At 48.0% G+C, this 18,081-nt stretch overlaps 1 protein-coding gene across 5 annotated transcripts in view; it reads left to right on the top strand.

Moving 5' to 3' along the window:
* Positions 1-18,081, top strand: part of RERE (arginine-glutamic acid dipeptide repeats) — a 174,946-nt gene that overhangs the window by 132,243 nt on the left and 24,622 nt on the right. For all 5 annotated transcript variants that reach the window (XM_033079421.2, XM_033079420.2, XM_033079418.2 and 2 more), the window contains one exon: positions 1,960-2,040. In XM_033079421.2, the coding sequence (XP_032935312.1) occupies positions 1,960-2,040 (81 nt within the window). The remainder of the gene's footprint in view (positions 1-1,959; positions 2,041-18,081) is intronic.

Genomic DNA, 18,081 nt, shown 5'->3' with positions numbered 1-18,081 from the left:
GCTGCCTGTGGGTGTTTGTCCATGGAGCTGCTTTCCATGCTCTGTGAATTCCTGCAGAGGGAATTGGGATGTTGGGAGTGCTGTTGGGGTGTGTTTGGCGCTGCTGCTGCCACCTTCTCTTGCACAGCCAGAGGTGTGTGGTGCCAGGGGAGTGATCCACCCACCCCTGCTTAATGAGAATTCCTCGGGGAAAATTCACCTGGTAAAAATGAGCATGTGAGCGCTTTAGGGACCAGCTGTACTCTGTGGGCACTCAATATCCTGCTCTGCAGGTACTGGGGTAACTTCTGCTGTGTCTGGGGGCTGGTGCCTTGCTCTCAGTCAAATCCTCAGTGTTCGGGAGCTCAGGCACCCCTTGAACACTGAAATCCCAGGTGCTGTGCTGGAAGGAGCAGGTGGGTATGAGTAAATCACACCCTGGAAGGGACTGTCATGCCCAAGCCTTTACAAGCCGTGTTTAATTCTCCTCTGGGTGCCCCCGGGCACGTTCTTGGCCAGCTCTGCAGTCTCACTGGTTTGGAGGGTCAGGGTTAGGTGAGGATAGATCCCTGTGGGAGCAAACCTGCAGGATGCTGAGCAGGAGGTTCCAGAGAGGCTCTGCCCTCCCATCCAGGGCTCGGAGCGCTGTTGGAGCAGTGGATTCAGGAATTTCACATTCCTGGAGTCCTCATGCCCTTCACAACATGGAACTCTGATCACTGCCCACCTCTTTCCAGCAGATGTTTGCAAAAAATTGTGATCCAATGTACATTAAGCCAACTTGAGGCTCGTTTCTCTTTAGGGAATTATAAAATAACATCTCCCTCCCTTCCCTGGAATAGCAGGGCCCACATAGCATCTATTATCTTTATTATTTACTTGCTGTTTATACCTGTACACCGTGTTGCTAGGAAAGGAGAAGGCCTTTTATTTTTTTGCTTGTTTCTTGTTAGGGAAATATGAATTCTCACTTCCCTCCTTTCCCTGGAATAGCAGGGCCCACATACTCAGCATCCCCTATCGGTTTTACAGGCAGAAATTTGCTATTTGCTTCTTGTTTATACCTGAGTACGGTGTTGATAGGCAAGGAAAAAAGCCTTTTTATTTTGGCGTTCATAGGAAAGGAAGAAGTCCTTCTCCAGAACGCCCCTTCCAGAGCGAGGCACTGTGTTTAGCCCTGGAGCTCCTGCTGGGGCTGTGCCGGGGGTCGTGAGGGGCTGCGGGCCGGCGCTGCTGCCCCCGGGCCGCGGCGGCACCGAGGGAGGGCGGCGGGGACAGAACGAGAACGAGCAGGCACAGAGCGCCGAGCAGCCAGCACGGAGCGCTGGGCAGCGGCTGAAGGGCAGCGCCGGGGCCCGGAGCTGCCGGGGGCGGTGTCGGGGCCGGAGGAGGCGGCGGGGCCCGGGCCGGGGCTGAGGGGGGCCGGCGATCCAGGCCGCCTTTTGCGGCGCGCCCCGCGGAGCCGCCCGCCCAGCCCCGCCGCCATCACACGCTGGGCGCCGCCGCCGCCTCCGCCCGGCCCTGCGCGGCTGCTCCGGGGCTCGGCTCCGCTCGGCCCCGCTGCCCGCCCGGCCCCCGCCGCCCGCACGGCCCCGGCCCCGCCGAGGAACGCGGGGGCTGCGAGCTTTAACCCCTGCGGCACCTGCCCCGAGCCCCGCGCCCCGAGCCCGGCGCTGCGCATCGCCCCGGCCGCGGAGCCGGCCCCGAGCGGAGCTGTGCTGAGCTCGGAACGCTGCGCTCGGCCGTGCTGGAAGGGGATGCGGTTCGGGTTTTTCGCTGCCTTTTCCCCCGTTCGCAGCCGTGTAGGTGCGTTCGTTTCCCCGGCAGAGCTTGGGCTCCCGGCGCCGCTCGGCTCCGCTGCCGATTCGCAGCCGCCGTTTGGGGAATTTTTTAATCTTTTTTTTTCCTCACTTTTTTTTTTTCCTTTTTTATTTTTTTTTTCTGCTGCTGACACGCTGTTTTTGTTATCTTTTATCACAGAAACGGTTTATTAAGGGGTTGAGGCAGTACGGCAAGAACTTCTTCAGAATCCGAAAGGAGTTGCTTCCCAATAAGGAGACCGTAAGTACATTCGGACTTTATGTAATTCGCTTTTTCTCTCGCTGCTTCGCTGTTTGATCTTGCGAAACTCTTTCCTTTTCCCCCCGAATTCTCCTCAGATAAACGTAAGAGCAATCCCCGAGGCAGCTGCTGATTTTTAGTGCAGGTTTTAGGTCTTGGGGTGTTGAAAGATGTTACATAAAATAATCGTCATGGCTGGACGGAGCCACCGAGCCTGGCTGAAGTGTATTTATGGAGACCGAATCTAATTTTAAATTCTGACATTATGACGGGATAATACACTTGGTGTCACACGGTCGGGCTCGAGTGGCATCGGGTAATTAATTAAAGCAAACCTAAACCAAAACAAGATCGGATGGGGCCGGGCTGGGCTGGGCTGGACTCCTGGCCTGTGTTTGGGGATGGATTTGTGATCTCGGACCTGCCAGCTCCTGGAACCCTTAAACCATAACCTTAAACCTGTGTTTGGGCATGGAGCTGTGATCTCAGAGCTGCCAGCTCCTGGAACCCTTAAACCATAAAGTCCTTAACCTTAAACCTGTGTTTGGGGCTGGATCTGTGATCTCGGACCTGCCCAGCCTTCTGGAACCCTTAAACCATAACCTTAAACCTGTGTGTGGGGCTGGATCTGTGATCTCAGAGCTGCCAGCTCCTGGAACCCTTAAACCATAAAGTCCTTAACCTTAAACCTGTGTGTGGGGCTGGATCTGTGATCTCAGAGCTGCCAGCTCCTGGAACCCTTAAACCATCAATTCCTTCACCTTAAACCTGTGTGTGGGGCTGGATCTGTGATCTTGGAGCTGCCAGCTCCTGGAACCCTTAAACCATAACCTTAAACCTTAAACCTGTGTTTGGGGCTGGATCTGTGATCTCGGACCTGCCCAGCCTCCTGGAACCCTTAAACCAGAAACTCCTTAACCTTAAACCTGTGTTTGGGGCTGGATCTGTGATCTTGGAGCTGCCAACTCCTGGAACCCTTAAACCCGGGTAACCCTGCCCCCCAAATCCCAGCTGGGTTTGGGGCTGGGAGGCTCCTGCAGGGCAGACAGACTCTGGGAGCCCGGTGACTTTGTCATTTGTCCCACAACAGCCTCGGTTTGTGTCCTGCAGGTGTCCTTTAACTGCCCCGAGGCTTTGGGAAAGCGGTTTCGTTTTTGTTCTGGCTTTGCAAGGCAGGTAGCTCCATGAAAATGGAGTTGGACTGTTTTCTAGCAGTGTGTTAGTGTGTGGAAAACACTGATTTAAAGCATCAGAGTGTTCAGACTTTTGTAGGTGCAGAGTCTGGATGTGCACTGGGGAAGAGCTTTGCTGTAATAATATTTTAAAACCTCTCAGTTTCTGTAGGATGATTCCATTCTCCTCCAGAAGGTTCCTGTGAGACAGTGCTGTGATAGCACAAATCTTTGGGTGGTAAATAGTAACACTGTGTGAGTTAAAAAGGAAGGGGAGGATGAGACAATTACAAGTTCACTCATTCTGAGAAAGGAAACTCGAATTGCTGCTCAAGTGTTGGTGGACTCGAGGATTCTGTGGGATTTAGAGGCGTGGAGGCCCAGTGCTGGAAAGGTGACAGCTGGGGAGGATCTTATCAGCATCTGACAAACCCAGCACACATCATGCCTTTCCTCCAGAATGGATTTACAACAGATCACTGTTTGCTTTTGGAAATAAATTCTGCTGAGGGGCAAAAGAAACGAAGAAATAAAGTTGCTGAGGGGCAAAAGTCCTCTTCTGAGTTTGAAGTATACTGTGTTTTTATAAATTGAAATTTGTATTTTAAATATGAAATGCGAGGGAGGGGTGTGATGGAGAAAACATTTTGCAGGGGAAGGGGAAAAAAAAAAACCCTGAAAAATGGAGAGTTGGGGGCAGGTGCCTGCCCCTGTTTGTGCTCCTGAACTTCTTACACTGCAGCTTGGATATCAGGCTTGGGGTTTTTGTAGAAGTTTTGCGAGTGGTGTTAAACCTCACACAAGGTCTCTTTTTTCAAGTGTTATATTTTTGTTTCATTAGGTCTCATTTTTTACTACAGAGAAGACTAAATATTAAGTCTGAGCTGTGGGAAGTATCATGTTGATGGGTTTGGGCTCAGGGTTTTTTTTAGCCCCTGTGGTAACTGATCTACAAATAACCTTTGACCTACAACGGGTTGTTTATAATCTCCGCTTCCTATTTTTGCCCACAGGCCTCACTTCTGCTTTCTTAATTCCCAATCTTTTTCAGCCAAAATTTACAGCCCTTTTGCTATAGGAGAACATTGCAGCATGAAGGCTGCAGTAAATATTTGACTGTCCAGTTTTGCTTCTGTTCCTTAAAGTGGAATAATGAGTAATGTAAATGACGAGGCTGTGGGATTCATTTGTCCACATTTTTTCATCACCAGAATAATTTCAGATACTTTGCCTGCCATTTTTCTGTTGCAGTGTGAAGTAACCCTGTAGCAATTCCAGAAACACCAGAAAAAAGCTTTATTCTCCTGTTCAGCCTCCATATTAACATCAGTGAAACTCTCAGAAGTTGTTGTATGGATACTAAAGCAACTTCCAGGTGCTTAAAATGTGTCAGGGGCACTCCTGGAGTGACTTGCCCTGATGGCTCTTGGACCTCTGATTTATTCAGAGTTTTCCTTCCTGGCCACTGAAAATTGTGGGGAGGAGACCCAGGGGGTTTTGCCTCTGCAATCCCCACTAAAAGTTAAATCTCCTTATTATCATGATTTCTGTAAAATGTTCCTAGACACTTCACTGGGGGAGAATTGTCCCTGATGTCACCCTAAACCCTATGGCTGGAACATGGAAACAGTGAATGCAGCAGAAATACAGAATTCTTGTAGAGACCAGACCTATTTTATGTTAAATCAAGCTGAGGCTGCTGTGGAGGTGAACATGACATTGTATTTCTTTTCTACTTTGGGAAGGTGTAAAGTGGCTGTGGTGAGAGATGGGAATCAGGCCATGCTGTTCTGAGCTTTCACAAGTGTGTTAAGGAATGTCCTATTTGAGTTGGGCCTTGGCTTTTTTTCCCTCCACAGTCAGCCTGCAATACCTTTTGAGCAAACCCTGAATTTATTAATGTGGGTTTTAACTAGTTTAACATAGTTTTCCAACAATTTTTAATTTCTTCTGAAGGAGTAATCCTCAAGAAAAGAGCTTTATGAAAGGGAATGTTTATTCCATATCTGAGGTGTGTTTGTTTGGGTCTCCACTCTGCTGATTTCGTTTGCATTTCCAGTTTATTTCCATGTTCATGTCCAGGAGGGGTTCCCAGTGGACGTGGGAGTAAATAACTGCAATGGATCAAGGAATGTGCTGCTTTAATGTTGGATCAGGTTAACCTGCTCATGCTCTGGAGGAAAAGTGCCTCTGTAGATGAGCCATGAGATTTCTAAATGAAACTTCTGAAACTTGCTTGGGTTTTCAGTGAACTGTCTGAAATGCAGTTCTCCTCTATTTCCATGTAGCTTTTCCCTTTTATCTTCCCTGGGTGGTTTCCCCTTAGCTCCCCTGACACAGCTGATGAACTGCCCTGCTCTCCTCTGCTTCCTGCTAACAGCACTTCTGATTCCTCTGCATGGGAAGAAGGAAATTTTGGAGGCTTTTCAGTGACACGAACAGTTTTCAATAATTACTTCCATTTAAATTCCCATGTTGTGAGAATGAAAGGTGCACAGCTGGCAACAGTTTTCTTAACTATCTGGTTTGGCTTTAAATGTGGTTTTATTCCCTTGCCATCCACCCATTTTGGGATAATTTACTAAAACTTCGTGATAATACAGGATTTTCTGAGTATTTAACATTCTGCTCTGAATTCTTTAGATGATTACACTGAGCTACTTGAATTTGAGAGTTTTAGAAGCACCAGCATTGTGATAGGCCTGAGATAAAGGTACTTACATGGCTCCAAGGTTGGGGATTGCCTTTCTGTGCTCATGGCAGCAGCTTAACTCTGTGTTGGAGGTAAATAGGGGCAGGGATGGAGAGAGCTCCTGCAGGGCAGTGCCCCCTGCTCCTGCCAGCCCTGGGGTCACCTTGCTGGGATCCAGAGCTGCCTCCTGCTCTCAGCCTGTCCTTGTGCTTCTGGGAGGCTGCACTTGCAGTTTGTTTGGGCTGTTCAAGGCCACAGCCCCAGCAGGAACAGCATTGTCCCCCTGTGACTGGGGTCCCTGCAGCCCCCAGCAGTGGGGATGTGTGTGCCTGTCCCTTGGCAGCCTGCCCTAGTGATGTCCTGGTGTCCTGCCAGGCTTTGCTGCAGCTGAACTGAGATTTTGGAGGTTTTGTCTCTGTTGGGGATGGAGCTGAGCACTCTGGGCCCATCTGGGAGCTGGGGTGGCAGCTCTGGGGATGTTGAGGGGCTCTGCAGAGGCTCCCCAGGACAGTTGTGCAGTGCTGGCCATGCCCTGTGCCCCTCTCTCCTCCTGGCAGCCCCTGCAGGAAGCCCAGGGGCAGGACAGTGGATCTTTGTGCAGGCAGGCAGACTCCAGGCTAATTTGGGGTTGAATTTCCCTGCTGAGCACATAGGTATCTGTGGTGTGTGTGATTTTTGGTTTGGCTGCTGAGCAAGGGATGACAGAGTGCAATCCAAAGATCTTGCCTCTGGGTGGATGCTCCTTTATTTAGCTCTAAAGCACAGTGTAAACAGGAGTTATGAATATTGGCTGTTTCCTAACACTGAAATACCTGCAGAGTGCTGTATTTATGCACATAAGAACTAAATATGCATCATTTCTTCAGGAAAAATGGTCTCTCTTCTGATAGTAAAATCTTCCTCTTCAAATTAAATGCTGCTGGGACTTACCTCAGAGACTAAATTAGCTGTGCTCTGTTAATGTTAGCAGGCAAAACGAGTGCAGTGTGAGCTTTCAGCATAAACTTCTGTTTAATTTTAGATTGGGGTTTAGATAAACAATTTTATTCTTGCCTCATTAATGCTTAATCTTGTGTTACATAATACACAATATTGGCTTCCTGAGTAGCTCTTAAATATAGTGCAAATGTGTAGTAGCTGAAAGGTCAGTGCAGTTACCATATGTGCAGGCTGGCAAGGTGTCTGTCCCCTGTGAGCCCTCCCCATGTCACTGCTGATGGCAGCCAGCAGCCCCAGGAATATTTGTGCAAGGCTCTCCTGAAAGGTAGAGCTGCTCCCCCGACACGACTGTTCAAATAGCAGAGTGCCTTTGATCAAAGGAGGGGGATAATTAGATGAATATCTCTTGGTCTGTTGGTATAAAGTGATTACTTAGCCCTACATTGGCTTTTTAATATTTGCATTTAGTGGTGAGCCTTGTTTGTAGCAGGAGCTGTATTGTGGCTGTGGCGTGGGCTTTGTCCCTGCTCTGCTCTCCCCAAGGAAATCTGGTTTATTTGAGGCCACATTCCCCTAATGATGGAATATTAATACAGTCAAGGCATATTATTTCCTGCCTTGTCTTTGCTGCAGGAGTGTTCAGAGAGGGACAAGCTGTGGAAGCCTTTTCTGTTTGAAAGCTGAACCTTTTTCTTTAATAACTTGTTCTAGCCTGGATGCAGGCAGAGCTGAAATTTTCCATTAGAGTTTGAAGCGACTGCCAACATAAACAGCCACTGCTTCTTTTCATTTCATCCTGCTCGCTGCTGCTGCTTCCAGAGCGTGGCCATTGCAGCACAGGGCTTTGCTCTTGTTCACACGGGGGCTTCACATTCTCCAAACGATTGCAGATGATAGGCTGAGGCTTCAGTCACAGCAGATATCCTACTGGGCTTCAGTCCAGTCAGAAGAAGGGGCAGAGGCAGCAGTTGCTTTTCCTGTGTGAGTGAAACCACCGAATCATTTGCATAACAAACTCTTCTGGAGGGAACGTGCTGCCTTTTTGTTGGTTTTTTTTTTTTTTTTTCCTGTTTTTGTGAGCGTGGCTGTCTCTGAGGCAGGAAGAGCAGTGCATTAGTGTTGGACTCAAGGTGAGGCAGGGTGCTGAGGCAGCTCCCAGCCAGGCCTTGGTGCTGCTCAGCAGGAGCAGGGGAAGGAAAGCCAAGGAATGTAATGAAATGCTGAGCTCACAGGAGCTGAGCTCAGATGGAGATATTCCTGAATTGAAGTGGCTCTGAGCTGAAGGCTGTTTGCAGAGGGATGTTCAGTGTGTGTGTTCACTGTGATCTGGTTTGTTTTCAGAAGTTTAACTGTTAAACCTCTTGCAAATGTCATAACTTTATTGGATAATAAACCAGGAGGTTTGGAAAGGTCTTTAAAGAGACATAAAGGTTTAACTCACACACACCATGGTGTCTTTCTTAATTTCTAGCAGGGGTTCCAGGTGTTCAGGGGGGCAGGTTTGGTGGCTCATACCTGTGTGTTCCTTTGGCTGCAGCTCCCTGGGTGGATGCTGTGAATTCCCATGTCCTGGAGGTGCATCCTGCCTGGCTCTGAGCAGCCCTTTCACCTGGCCTGTGCCACGTGTGCTCCTTGATTAATGATTGATCAGTCACTGCCTCCAGCTCCCAAAGACCAAAATACCCTTTCCCAAACAGGCCTGTCTCAATTCCAGCTGAAGCAAGCAAAACCAAAGAAAGAAAGTACCTAAAATGTGCTTTGTTTTTATTGTTCTTGTTCTAAATCTCTTAAGCGTTCTCTCAGGAGAATAAGAGGATTATTTTTCAATTGTATCATTTTACTTTTGTATTCCAAAGGTAATTTACAGCGTCATCAGCTCAAAAAATGAGCTGCTTATTTGACTTCCTTCCTAAGAAACCCTCTTAGATGGAGAGCATAAAAGCAGAAGGTGTGCTCAGTGTGCCAGCTGGACTCTAGAATTGACTTCAGCATGGGCAATAAATCAGCTCTGCACTCCAGTGGCTTTTTTTTTTATTATTTTACATTACAAGATTGGATCTCATTGTTTATTTTCCTCTGAAGGTTTAGAGGTAGGTAGGAGTAAAATATTGTTGCAAGTAAAAGAGGGCCATTAGGCAATTGCATTGAGTTCTGTCAGGGAGCCAGAAAGGACAATTTCTGCTTTGTAGGGAAAAGTCTGTAGACAAAGATACAAGCCAAGATTATTTGGGTAATTGATACAATATTGTCTGAGCCTTCCTCAACAACTGAGAGAGCACAATGCTGCTCCTCAGAGTTCTGTTCCACTGCATTTTCCTTACTTTCTGTTTATAATTCACCATTCTAAGGAATTTTGGTTTGTTTATTTTCCTATTGTGAATTCTCTTTCGCATCTGTGCTGAAGGGGATGTGTGACTGGTTAAAATGCTTTTGTTCATCAACAGCTGTATATTTATTCAGTGTTTTCTTTCCCTGTGAGAAAAAGCAGCGGCTTTTCTTCTTCCCTGGCAGTTGTCAGATTGTATCAAATACTCAGACATCAAGCCTGGGGTCCTGTGAATTGCAGGTACATAAAATAGGTGTCTGGTAAGGGATTTGTGCAGTTTATTTTCATGGTTCAGTGTCCCAGCCTGGCAAGACTTTTCCATGCATCAAACCCGCCCTGGTGTTTGTTCCCCATCCAGTCAGTGTCTGAAGATGTGCTTTAAAACTTGAAAATGCCTTTCAAAAAGGCAAAAACAAACCAGGCATTTAAGCAGCAGTGCTGTTTGTGGGACATCCTGTCCCAGAGCAGTGCTAATGTTTTAAAACCTGGGTAACTCCTGGAAGAAATGCATCTGTATAATCCTGCCTGGGGACTGACTTCTGAAATGGCTTAGGAGAGAAATACTCTGCAGGTAATCCTCTGTGTGCTGCTCACAGTGTGTATTTACAGTGTGTGAGACAGAGATTACACTTTCAAGAGCTACTGCAGCAGTTTGCTTTGAATTCTGGAGTTCAAGGAGTAAATAAATACAAACAGCTTGGATTGGCTGTGTGTTCCAGGGGAGTCAGAGGAGTTGTGCAGAGTTTGGTTCCTGAAACACCCAGGGAATTGTGCCTGCCTTGTGTTGGGGTAAAGAATTGTGCACTGGGAGAAACCCCTGTGTTGGCAGAGAATAAATAAAGTGTGTTTTTGAGTGTGCCTGGTGCCACAGAGCGTGGGATGAGCTTTGTTCTTGCCCAGGATGGGCTCAGCCATCACCCCCTGGACCCCTGATGGGGTAAGAACAGCACCCAGTGCCTTCCCCTGGCTCCAGAGCATCCCCCAGGCTCATCAGTCACTCCTAAATATCCTGTAATGTGCTGCTGGATGGGAGGAAAGACAACAACAACTCCAGGAGACAGATGCACTCATTTTGTCAGTTTTGTTTCCAACCAGCTGTAAAAAAGAAGCAGTGCTTGATTACTGGGGGTTTTTTTGCTGCTTGTTTTTTTTTCATGCCAAGGAAGACTCCCAGGAATTACAGAGATGGTGGAATTAAGTGAGAATGGGGAGTTAGAGTAGAGGCTGTGCCATGGGGAGGTGAAGCAGTTTGTGGGTAGAACTGGCTCTGTAAGCACAAGAAACATTTAACATCACACGCTGAGATCTGCTGCATTGGCTTTTGCTTTGTTCTTCCATTCTGTATCTGAAGGAAAAACGCTTAGGAGTGTGACAGAATTCAGACTGTCAGGACAGAAAGAGGCTGGTGATTATTTCTAGGTGAGGGTGATGTCATTCTGGGCCAAGTTCTCTTTTCTGCCAGCCCAGGGAAGGGAGGATTGCTGTTCTGCAGGGTGCCAGGAGGGCTCTGAGTGTCAGCCAGAGCCATGCACACCTGCACCGAGGTGGGTTTATGGATGTCTGGGATATGGAGGGGATCCTGTCCCTGCCAAGAGGTGCATTAATGTCCCCTGCTATGTGGAAAAGCTGGGAAAAGCTCAGGCTTTGGGTTTCCTACTCATCTCATGAGGAATAAGGGTCTTGCAAGGCTGGGATCCCCCATTGGTGATGTTTGTGCCTGTTCCCTGGAGCCAGGAGTCCTGCAGGACAGAACCCAGCCCTGCTTCAGGTGCTGAAGAGGGTGCAGGTGATGCCACAGCAGCCCTGAGTGATCACAGCACATTCCACAGAAAACCTTCTGCTTCTTGCATCTCTTTTTTAAATCCCACAATGTTGACAGATGTGTTTCCTTCTGATTCAGATCCTTTAAAGCCAAGTTTGTTGATTGCCTTTTCCTTTGCAAACTTTGTGATCTTAGGAGCTGGGGAGGAGTAAGAGAAGGAGCTGCTCCCAGAGTAATTGCTGCATTTGAGAACTTGGAGTCCTAAGAAACAAAGAAAGTGTTACAGGAATGATGACAAAACCCCAGCTGCTGACAGTCCTGGAGGTTGGGAAACCCTTCCTGGCTCTGGTCAGCTGGGATGAGGAGCACTGGCAGGAATATTGTTTGTTCTACACTCCCAAACTCCTGTAGAGCAGGAGATGTGGCCTGGAGAAGGTGCTGGGGAGTGCTGGAATTGCCATGGTGGGATGGTTTGTTCTTGGGTGGAAGTTGGGCTGATCCTCCCCTTCCCCCAGCCACTCTGGGCTCCCTTTTCCCTCGCAGTGCCCCTGCCACAAATGGAGTTGTTTTGTAGGATGCCTCCAGAGCCTTCAAAGAGAGGAGAGCACATTCCAGGTTGTAAAGCAGCTCTCTGCCCCTGCAATCTGAGAAGTCCTCCCTGGTGTTTAACCCCGAGCCTGCTTTGTGCCTCTTGTGTAAAGCACCAGGACATCCCACAGGAACTCTTGATTTATTTTGCTAACTCTGCCCTTCTCTGTGGTTCACAAACCTCTAATGGGCTGTGAAGCTCCAAGATTTCTGAGTTGAACAGTAGAAGTTTTAAGAACCTCCTCTACTGCATGAAAGACTTAACATTTTCCACATGCTGGGTTTTTGGATCATGAAAAGCTGATCTCCTACAAATAGAGTTTGTAAAGCTGAGGCATCCCGGGCCAGGGCTGGTTAGTGCTGTTGTGAAATTGGGGGGAAGGAAAAAATGTAATGAAAACTCTGGGCTTTGGGCCAGCAAGGAAGATGTGATACAGTGAACGTGTTTCTGCTGCCCTTTGTTACTGTTGAGTTTGATTAGCTTTGTTTCTGCTAAGTTTAATTACAGCTCTTTTTTATTTTTATGGCTAAGGAGGGGATCTTTGCCAAAGCTCAAGCCTTTCATTACTCAGTGGCAGTGAGAGGGAACTGGAGAAATAAATCATGCCACCTCCCCAACAAACAAGCCAAAGTAAAACCAAAAGAAACCCCACTAAGCTATAAACCCAACCCTTTTCCCTCTCCTTGCCCTGTCCCTGCAGTCTGCTACTTTCCATGTTACATTCCCTTTCTGAAGGTTCTTTTAGGGTTGAGGGTGAATTTACTCAGTGCTGTAAGTTGTTGTTTTGCCTGGGCAGGATTCTTCACCTGTGGCTGTTGTGCCTCCCTGGAGCTTGTCTGGCTGCTCTGCAGTTTTGTGTCACACAGACAGCACTTCCTGCATGGATTCCTTCCTGGCATTGCAGGAGTACAGCTGGGATGGAAAATGGCTCAGAAATGGGAGGGGTTTGCTTTGGGCCCGTTGAGATCTGATTAAAAATACTTGCCATAAACCTGGCACAGTCTGGGCTCTAAAGCAGCATCCAGGAAAACTCATTTCTGCTGATCCCCACTGCTGAAGGAGCTCCAGGCTGGGGAGCAGCTCTGGGCTGTGTAACTGGACCTTCACCTTGCTGTGAAGTGACAGGGACAAAGGCCTCCCTCCCTCAGAGCTGTGCTAAAGTTGTATTGATTTAACAATTCCACCTCGTGTTCTTACTCTGTGCCATTTGATGAGAGAGATTTTTTTTCTTGTTGTTGTTGCCCAGCTTCAGAAAAACATTGCTTTTAGAGCTTCTAAAAAGAAACTGTCTGCTCACTGTGGGCATAAAACTCCCCTTCCTGTCTGCCTCCTATTTATTCTATATTAAGGTTCATAATGGTTTTGTTTCAGACAAATCTGTGTGTCTGAAACTTAAAAATGATGCAGATGAATTTCAGCTGAAGGATGACGAGGAGGGAAGTCCTGATGGGTGTGAGTAAGGAGTTGTAACCCAGCACTGGCCAGGAGATATTTGGAAATCCTGCATTTACTTTGGGAAGGTTTTATGGAGCAGGAGCTGCTGCAGAGAATGGAGCCTGTGAGTGTTGGAGTGACCCCACCTGCCCCTCTCTTGAGCTGTTTTACCTCAGAGCAGAGCTGCTGAAACAAATGCAGGGCTGCTCAGTCAGTGAACATCCCCTCCCAGCTCCCAGCTCATGCAGTGACTCCTTTGCAGCCCTGAGTCACAGCTCTGCCCTGTGGCATTTACAGATGGAGCTGCACGAGTTTGCCCTGCTGCAGCAGGGAAGGAACACGTAACACATGCTGTGAATCACCTCAGCAGGGCTGGGCTTGGCTCTGTGTGCCTCTGCCAAACCAGCCTGAAGGTTTCACATTTCTTGGAGTTGCTGAAGTTCTGCTCTGACCTTTTCAAGGGAACTTAACGTAGCAGAGGTATGGGAAATGTTTAAAACTGAGTCTGGCACTGGGTTTGACTGCTTTGGTTGTCATCTCTGAGCTGAAATGGTGGGTGGGATCCTGCAGGCTGTGGATAAACAGCATTTCTGGTGCACTGCTCAGTCTGGGTTTGCCATTCCGTAAAGGGCATGTCAGAATGAGGGGAAAACCCCAAAACAAATCAGCAACAACAACAAAAAACTTCAACCCAAACCCAGACTAGCAAGGACTTCGTATTTTAGGAATTAGAAGTTCTGATTTTTCAGGTATTTCTGCTGGGTGGAGCTGAGCTCACCTGAGCCCCACACCTGCTCTGGGCTCATGGGCTGCAGCTTTTCCTGAACCTGCTGAGGAGCCAGAGCAGCAGAGCCCAGCCAGTGAGCCCCAGGCAGGGCTGTGCTGCTGTGTTTGACAAGTGGGGTGGTTTCAATTAGGAGCCCACTCTGCAGCAGCACGTGTGTGATGGATTAGGGCAGCAGGAGCAGCACAAACCTGTCCTGCTGCTTTGGGGCTCTCCTGGGGGAGCCTGCTGGGCAGGGCTGGAGCTCAGCAAGGAGTAGGGGTTTGGAGTCTAAAATCCAGCAAAATTAATACAGCCACTCCAAGGGCTTAGCTGTTTTAATTCAGTGATGTGTGATACTCACTTACACACCTTTTTCTACTTTTAATGTGGTTTTGAAACTTGAGTTTTCCTGGGTGCTGTGGGAACTTCTGTTTGAGCTTTGGTTATTGGGTGTTTGCCTGCTCAAGGTAACTGCTGTGATTGACTGTGAGGAAATCATTTGTATTAGCTGCAGGTTTGTTGGGGTTTTTTGTTTGGATTTCATGTGTTTGTGTCTGCTCCCTCCTCTCCTACTCTTTTTTTAATGTTTCAGTATTTGTCCAGCTCTAAGTGTATCTCCAACACATCCATTTCATTGAGGTGAGAGGGTTTGCAGTCCTGTCCCCATGGGGCAGCCCAACCTCATCAGGATTTACACAAACATCACAGGAGGTGCTCCCTGCTTTTCTCTGCAGTGTTTTGTGTGATAGGTGGCAGTGGGGTCAGACCCCTGGATTATTCTGCCCCCCAAACTCCTGTTCTCTCCTTGGGATGCTGCTCAGCTCTGATTCTCCAGAGCCCACATGAAGCAGTGCACTGGAGGTGAAGAATTCTCATCCCTGCAAATTCCCATTCCCTGCACTGGGCTGGGAAAGGCCTGGAATCCCCAGGCCCTGCCTGTGCTGCTGAGGATATTTTTATTTTACATGCTGGAAAACAAGCACTGTAAGAATCCTTACATGCCTGAGCTGCCTGTCAGGTGTTTGTGGAGCCTCTTGAGTCTGTTTGTGCATGAAAGATTCATGGGACATTTTAAAGAGGTGGCAGTGCTGCTGTGAGAAATTACACTGTGGAAAAATTCCACTCAGATCCCAGGGTTTTAGTGCATCATTTTCAGTGTTTTAGTTTTTTAGTTTTATCATTAGTACCATTTGCATGAAAACATGTGTCTTAATTTGCAGCTTTTGTTGCATTCCCACCCACAGATGCCACTTTCTGTCCTGTTTGCTGGGCAGCAGTGATGGACACAGGGAATCCTGGTTGTCCTCACATCCAGACTGATTGCACAGTGAGGCCTCAGCAAGAGAAATAATTGGAGAAATTGCTTGTTTTCCTTACAAACAACACCTGCAGGGATGGACCAGAACCAGATTCTGTGTCTTAGCAATGTTACTGTGGTGAGTTTAGTGAGGGGGAAAGCAGGAGAGTTGGAATTAGGGAATGATACAGGAGACAGAACATCCCCTGTGCTTACAGATCAAGCTGAGTAAAGTGGGATTTTTAAAGGAGAAAAGAGCTTTTGTGGTGTGTCTTTCACATGGCACAGGGCTGTGTAATGTCTCAAATCCCTGTCACTGCAGGAGCTGGGCCTGGGCTGTGGCAGCTGCTTGGGTCCTTGGATTTTGTAATAAAACAGGAATTGGCATCTTGAGTCTCTGCTCTTTCCTAAGGCTGTGAGGCTCGGGGTTTGTGGAGGGTAGAACCAGTTCAGAGGAGCTCTGGAAGGACCAGGATGGTGGGGAAGGGAGGAGACAGGAGCTGGGGGTGCCCAGGGGGGTTTGTCACACAGTGTCACCTGCTGAGGCTGTTCCTGCAGGATGGGTGGGATGGAGCAGCACAGACAAACCCTGCACACAAGGTAAAAGTGTTCATGCCTGCAGAAATGTTCCTCTGGCTGTTCACTGAGCTTGGCCACGGGCCAGGCACTGTGTCAAACACTGCTCTTGTTTCACAAATGGAAATCTTCCTCAGCCAGAAGGGAAATCACAGAGTGTCCCCCCAGATCCACTTCTATCACTCCAGTTTCCATCCATACACCTGGCAGCTAAATCAGAACCCTGAGCATCCATGTCAGGCTCTTTCCCAGCACTCAGTTGTGCCTCTGGGTCTGCATCTTTGTGCAGAATTTATTTAAGGTGTGATATCTTGCTCTAGTCAATGAAATCCAGAATGAAGTGAAACTTTCTAATAGATGAAAGCTGTTGTGCTTTGTCTAGAACCACAGGATGGTTGGTTGGTTTGCAGAGGAAGTAAATCTGTTTCAGAAAAACAAAGTTTAAAGAGAAAGATGCAGAGGGGAATTTTGGCTATCAGGATGTTTCTGTGTGCACTTTTGTTTGCAGACAGTGCACGGGTTGCAGATTAATATTTCAACACTTTTAGAAACTCTGTGGCTGCAGCTTATCAGTTAATAACAGTTTGTCCTTCCAAGAGCCACACAAGTAGAAACATCAAGCAGGCAGCTTTGCTGTCTCCCAGAGGAGAGGCCAAGAACTGAGGGAACATCTCCCTTGCTGCTGGATTGAAGTTCCTGTTCTAAGGCTTCTCTCTTGATTCTGCACCTCGGTGCTGTGTTGAATTCAGGCTCTAATTAAGCTGATCCCTCCCTGCCAGGCTGGGCAGGGGCTCAGTGGTGTCACCTCCTGCCTGTGGCAATCCCTGTCCCTGTCCCCAAGGCTGCTGGCACAGCCTGGCTGTCACAGCAGAGAATTCCTGAGCTGCCAGGGTGAAACCCTGCAGGTTTGTGTGAGGAGGGGCTGAGTGGGGTCTGTCTGAGCTGCCAGGGTGAGACCCTGCAGGTTTGTGTGAGGAGGGGCTGACTGGGGTCTGCTCTGAGCTGCCAGCTCCATTTGCAGAGCCCTCAGTCATGCCCCAAATTCCTGCTGCCTTTTTGCCTTCCCCCTGATTGTGGGGATCAAATTCACGTTCTGAGGGAGCAGCTGGGATTAATGTTTGCTGGGGACACCAGGGCGGAACAGAGCTGCAGAGAATTGGTAATTTCTTTCACTTCTGAGCTCACTGTGTAGGTATTATAGTGAGCTACAATGAATTGCTCTTCCTAATGCTGCTTTACAACTCTTAGCTTTGTCTTCTAGTTGCATTTTGCTTGCTAAGGATTTTTCCTGACAGAAAGAATTTGAGACTGGAGGGAAGCAACAATAACTGAGGGATAAGCAGCTTACGTGGCAGTTCTTTGTGGTTTGGGGGTGGGGGGTTGCTTGATGTCCTGCTCCAATATTCCTTTTTTCTTCCATTGCTCTGATAAACAGGAAAACACTGAAATACCCCTCAACCTTCCACACTTAATCTAGAAAATCTACTGGTTTAGGGAGCTGTTCTCAGAGAGCAGTAAAAGGAAACCAGCTGTTGAGGGCCCAGATCTGAGAGGAGCAGTCTGTTTAAAATCAGGGCTTGGTGACAGGGACTGTGCTGGGAGGTTGTGTCCAGAACTCAGCCTGTCCTCCTCACCCTCTGTGCCCTGGCTGTGTTTGGGAGTTTGCAGTGATAAGCTGCTGCTCTGTCTGAGCTCAGCTGATGCTTTCCAGGTGTAAAGTGGACAGGATCCTTCCCCCATCTGGCCTGTTCAGATGTTGGACATCCTGTGCTGGTGATTTTTATTAAGAGGTCACATTCTGTCTGTCTCCAGCATGGAATCAGAGGGGCTGATAGTTTTCATTGTGCAGTAACCAGGTGTGAGGATTTGGGGATTAAATCTCCCCATTCCTCATTAGCAGTGAGGATAATTTTACAGAGTTTATAATATGATTTTCAGTGTTTTCTGATTGCTGCTGTATTTGTAATAAACTCTTAAACCCCAGCAGCTCCCCCACAGGTCACGAGCTGGAGAGGAGGAAGCTGTGTCAGGGAGGGGAGTGTGTACATTTGACAAGCCAGGCTTTGTGTGATTCAGCACAGATGTGTTTGGAAAACCTAAAACATCTGCTGCATGAAGTGTGGAATGCAGGTCAGTGGTCAGACACATCAGGAGTTCAAACACTGTGCTGCTGGCACAGTTGCACTGCTGGTGGGTGTCACAGCACCAAGAGGAACCTCAGTTCTGATTTCTGTATTTAAACAAAAGTTAGAGAGTGTGACATTGGAGAAACAAGTGGCTAATTCCTTCTCAACTCTCAGCTCTCCTTGCCCTATTGAAAATGGAAAATTGGAGCAAAATTTCAGGTTCTGTGTTTTTTATTTGGGTTTGTTTCCTTGGTTTTGTGGTTGTGTGAGTGTGCAGTACCTGTGATGTAAAACTTGTCAGTGCAGTGTATTCTGATTTCACCTGGGGAGGCCAGAGAACAGCTTCATGTAAAGAGAAGCAG

The sequence above is a fragment of the Catharus ustulatus genome, chromosome 24 (genome assembly GCF_009819885.2).
Source record: "Catharus ustulatus isolate bCatUst1 chromosome 24, bCatUst1.pri.v2, whole genome shotgun sequence".
NCBI classification, from domain to species: domain Eukaryota; kingdom Metazoa; phylum Chordata; class Aves; order Passeriformes; family Turdidae; genus Catharus; species Catharus ustulatus.
Note: the sequence above shows the minus strand (reverse complement) of the source record. Positions and strands in the feature narration are given on the sequence as shown.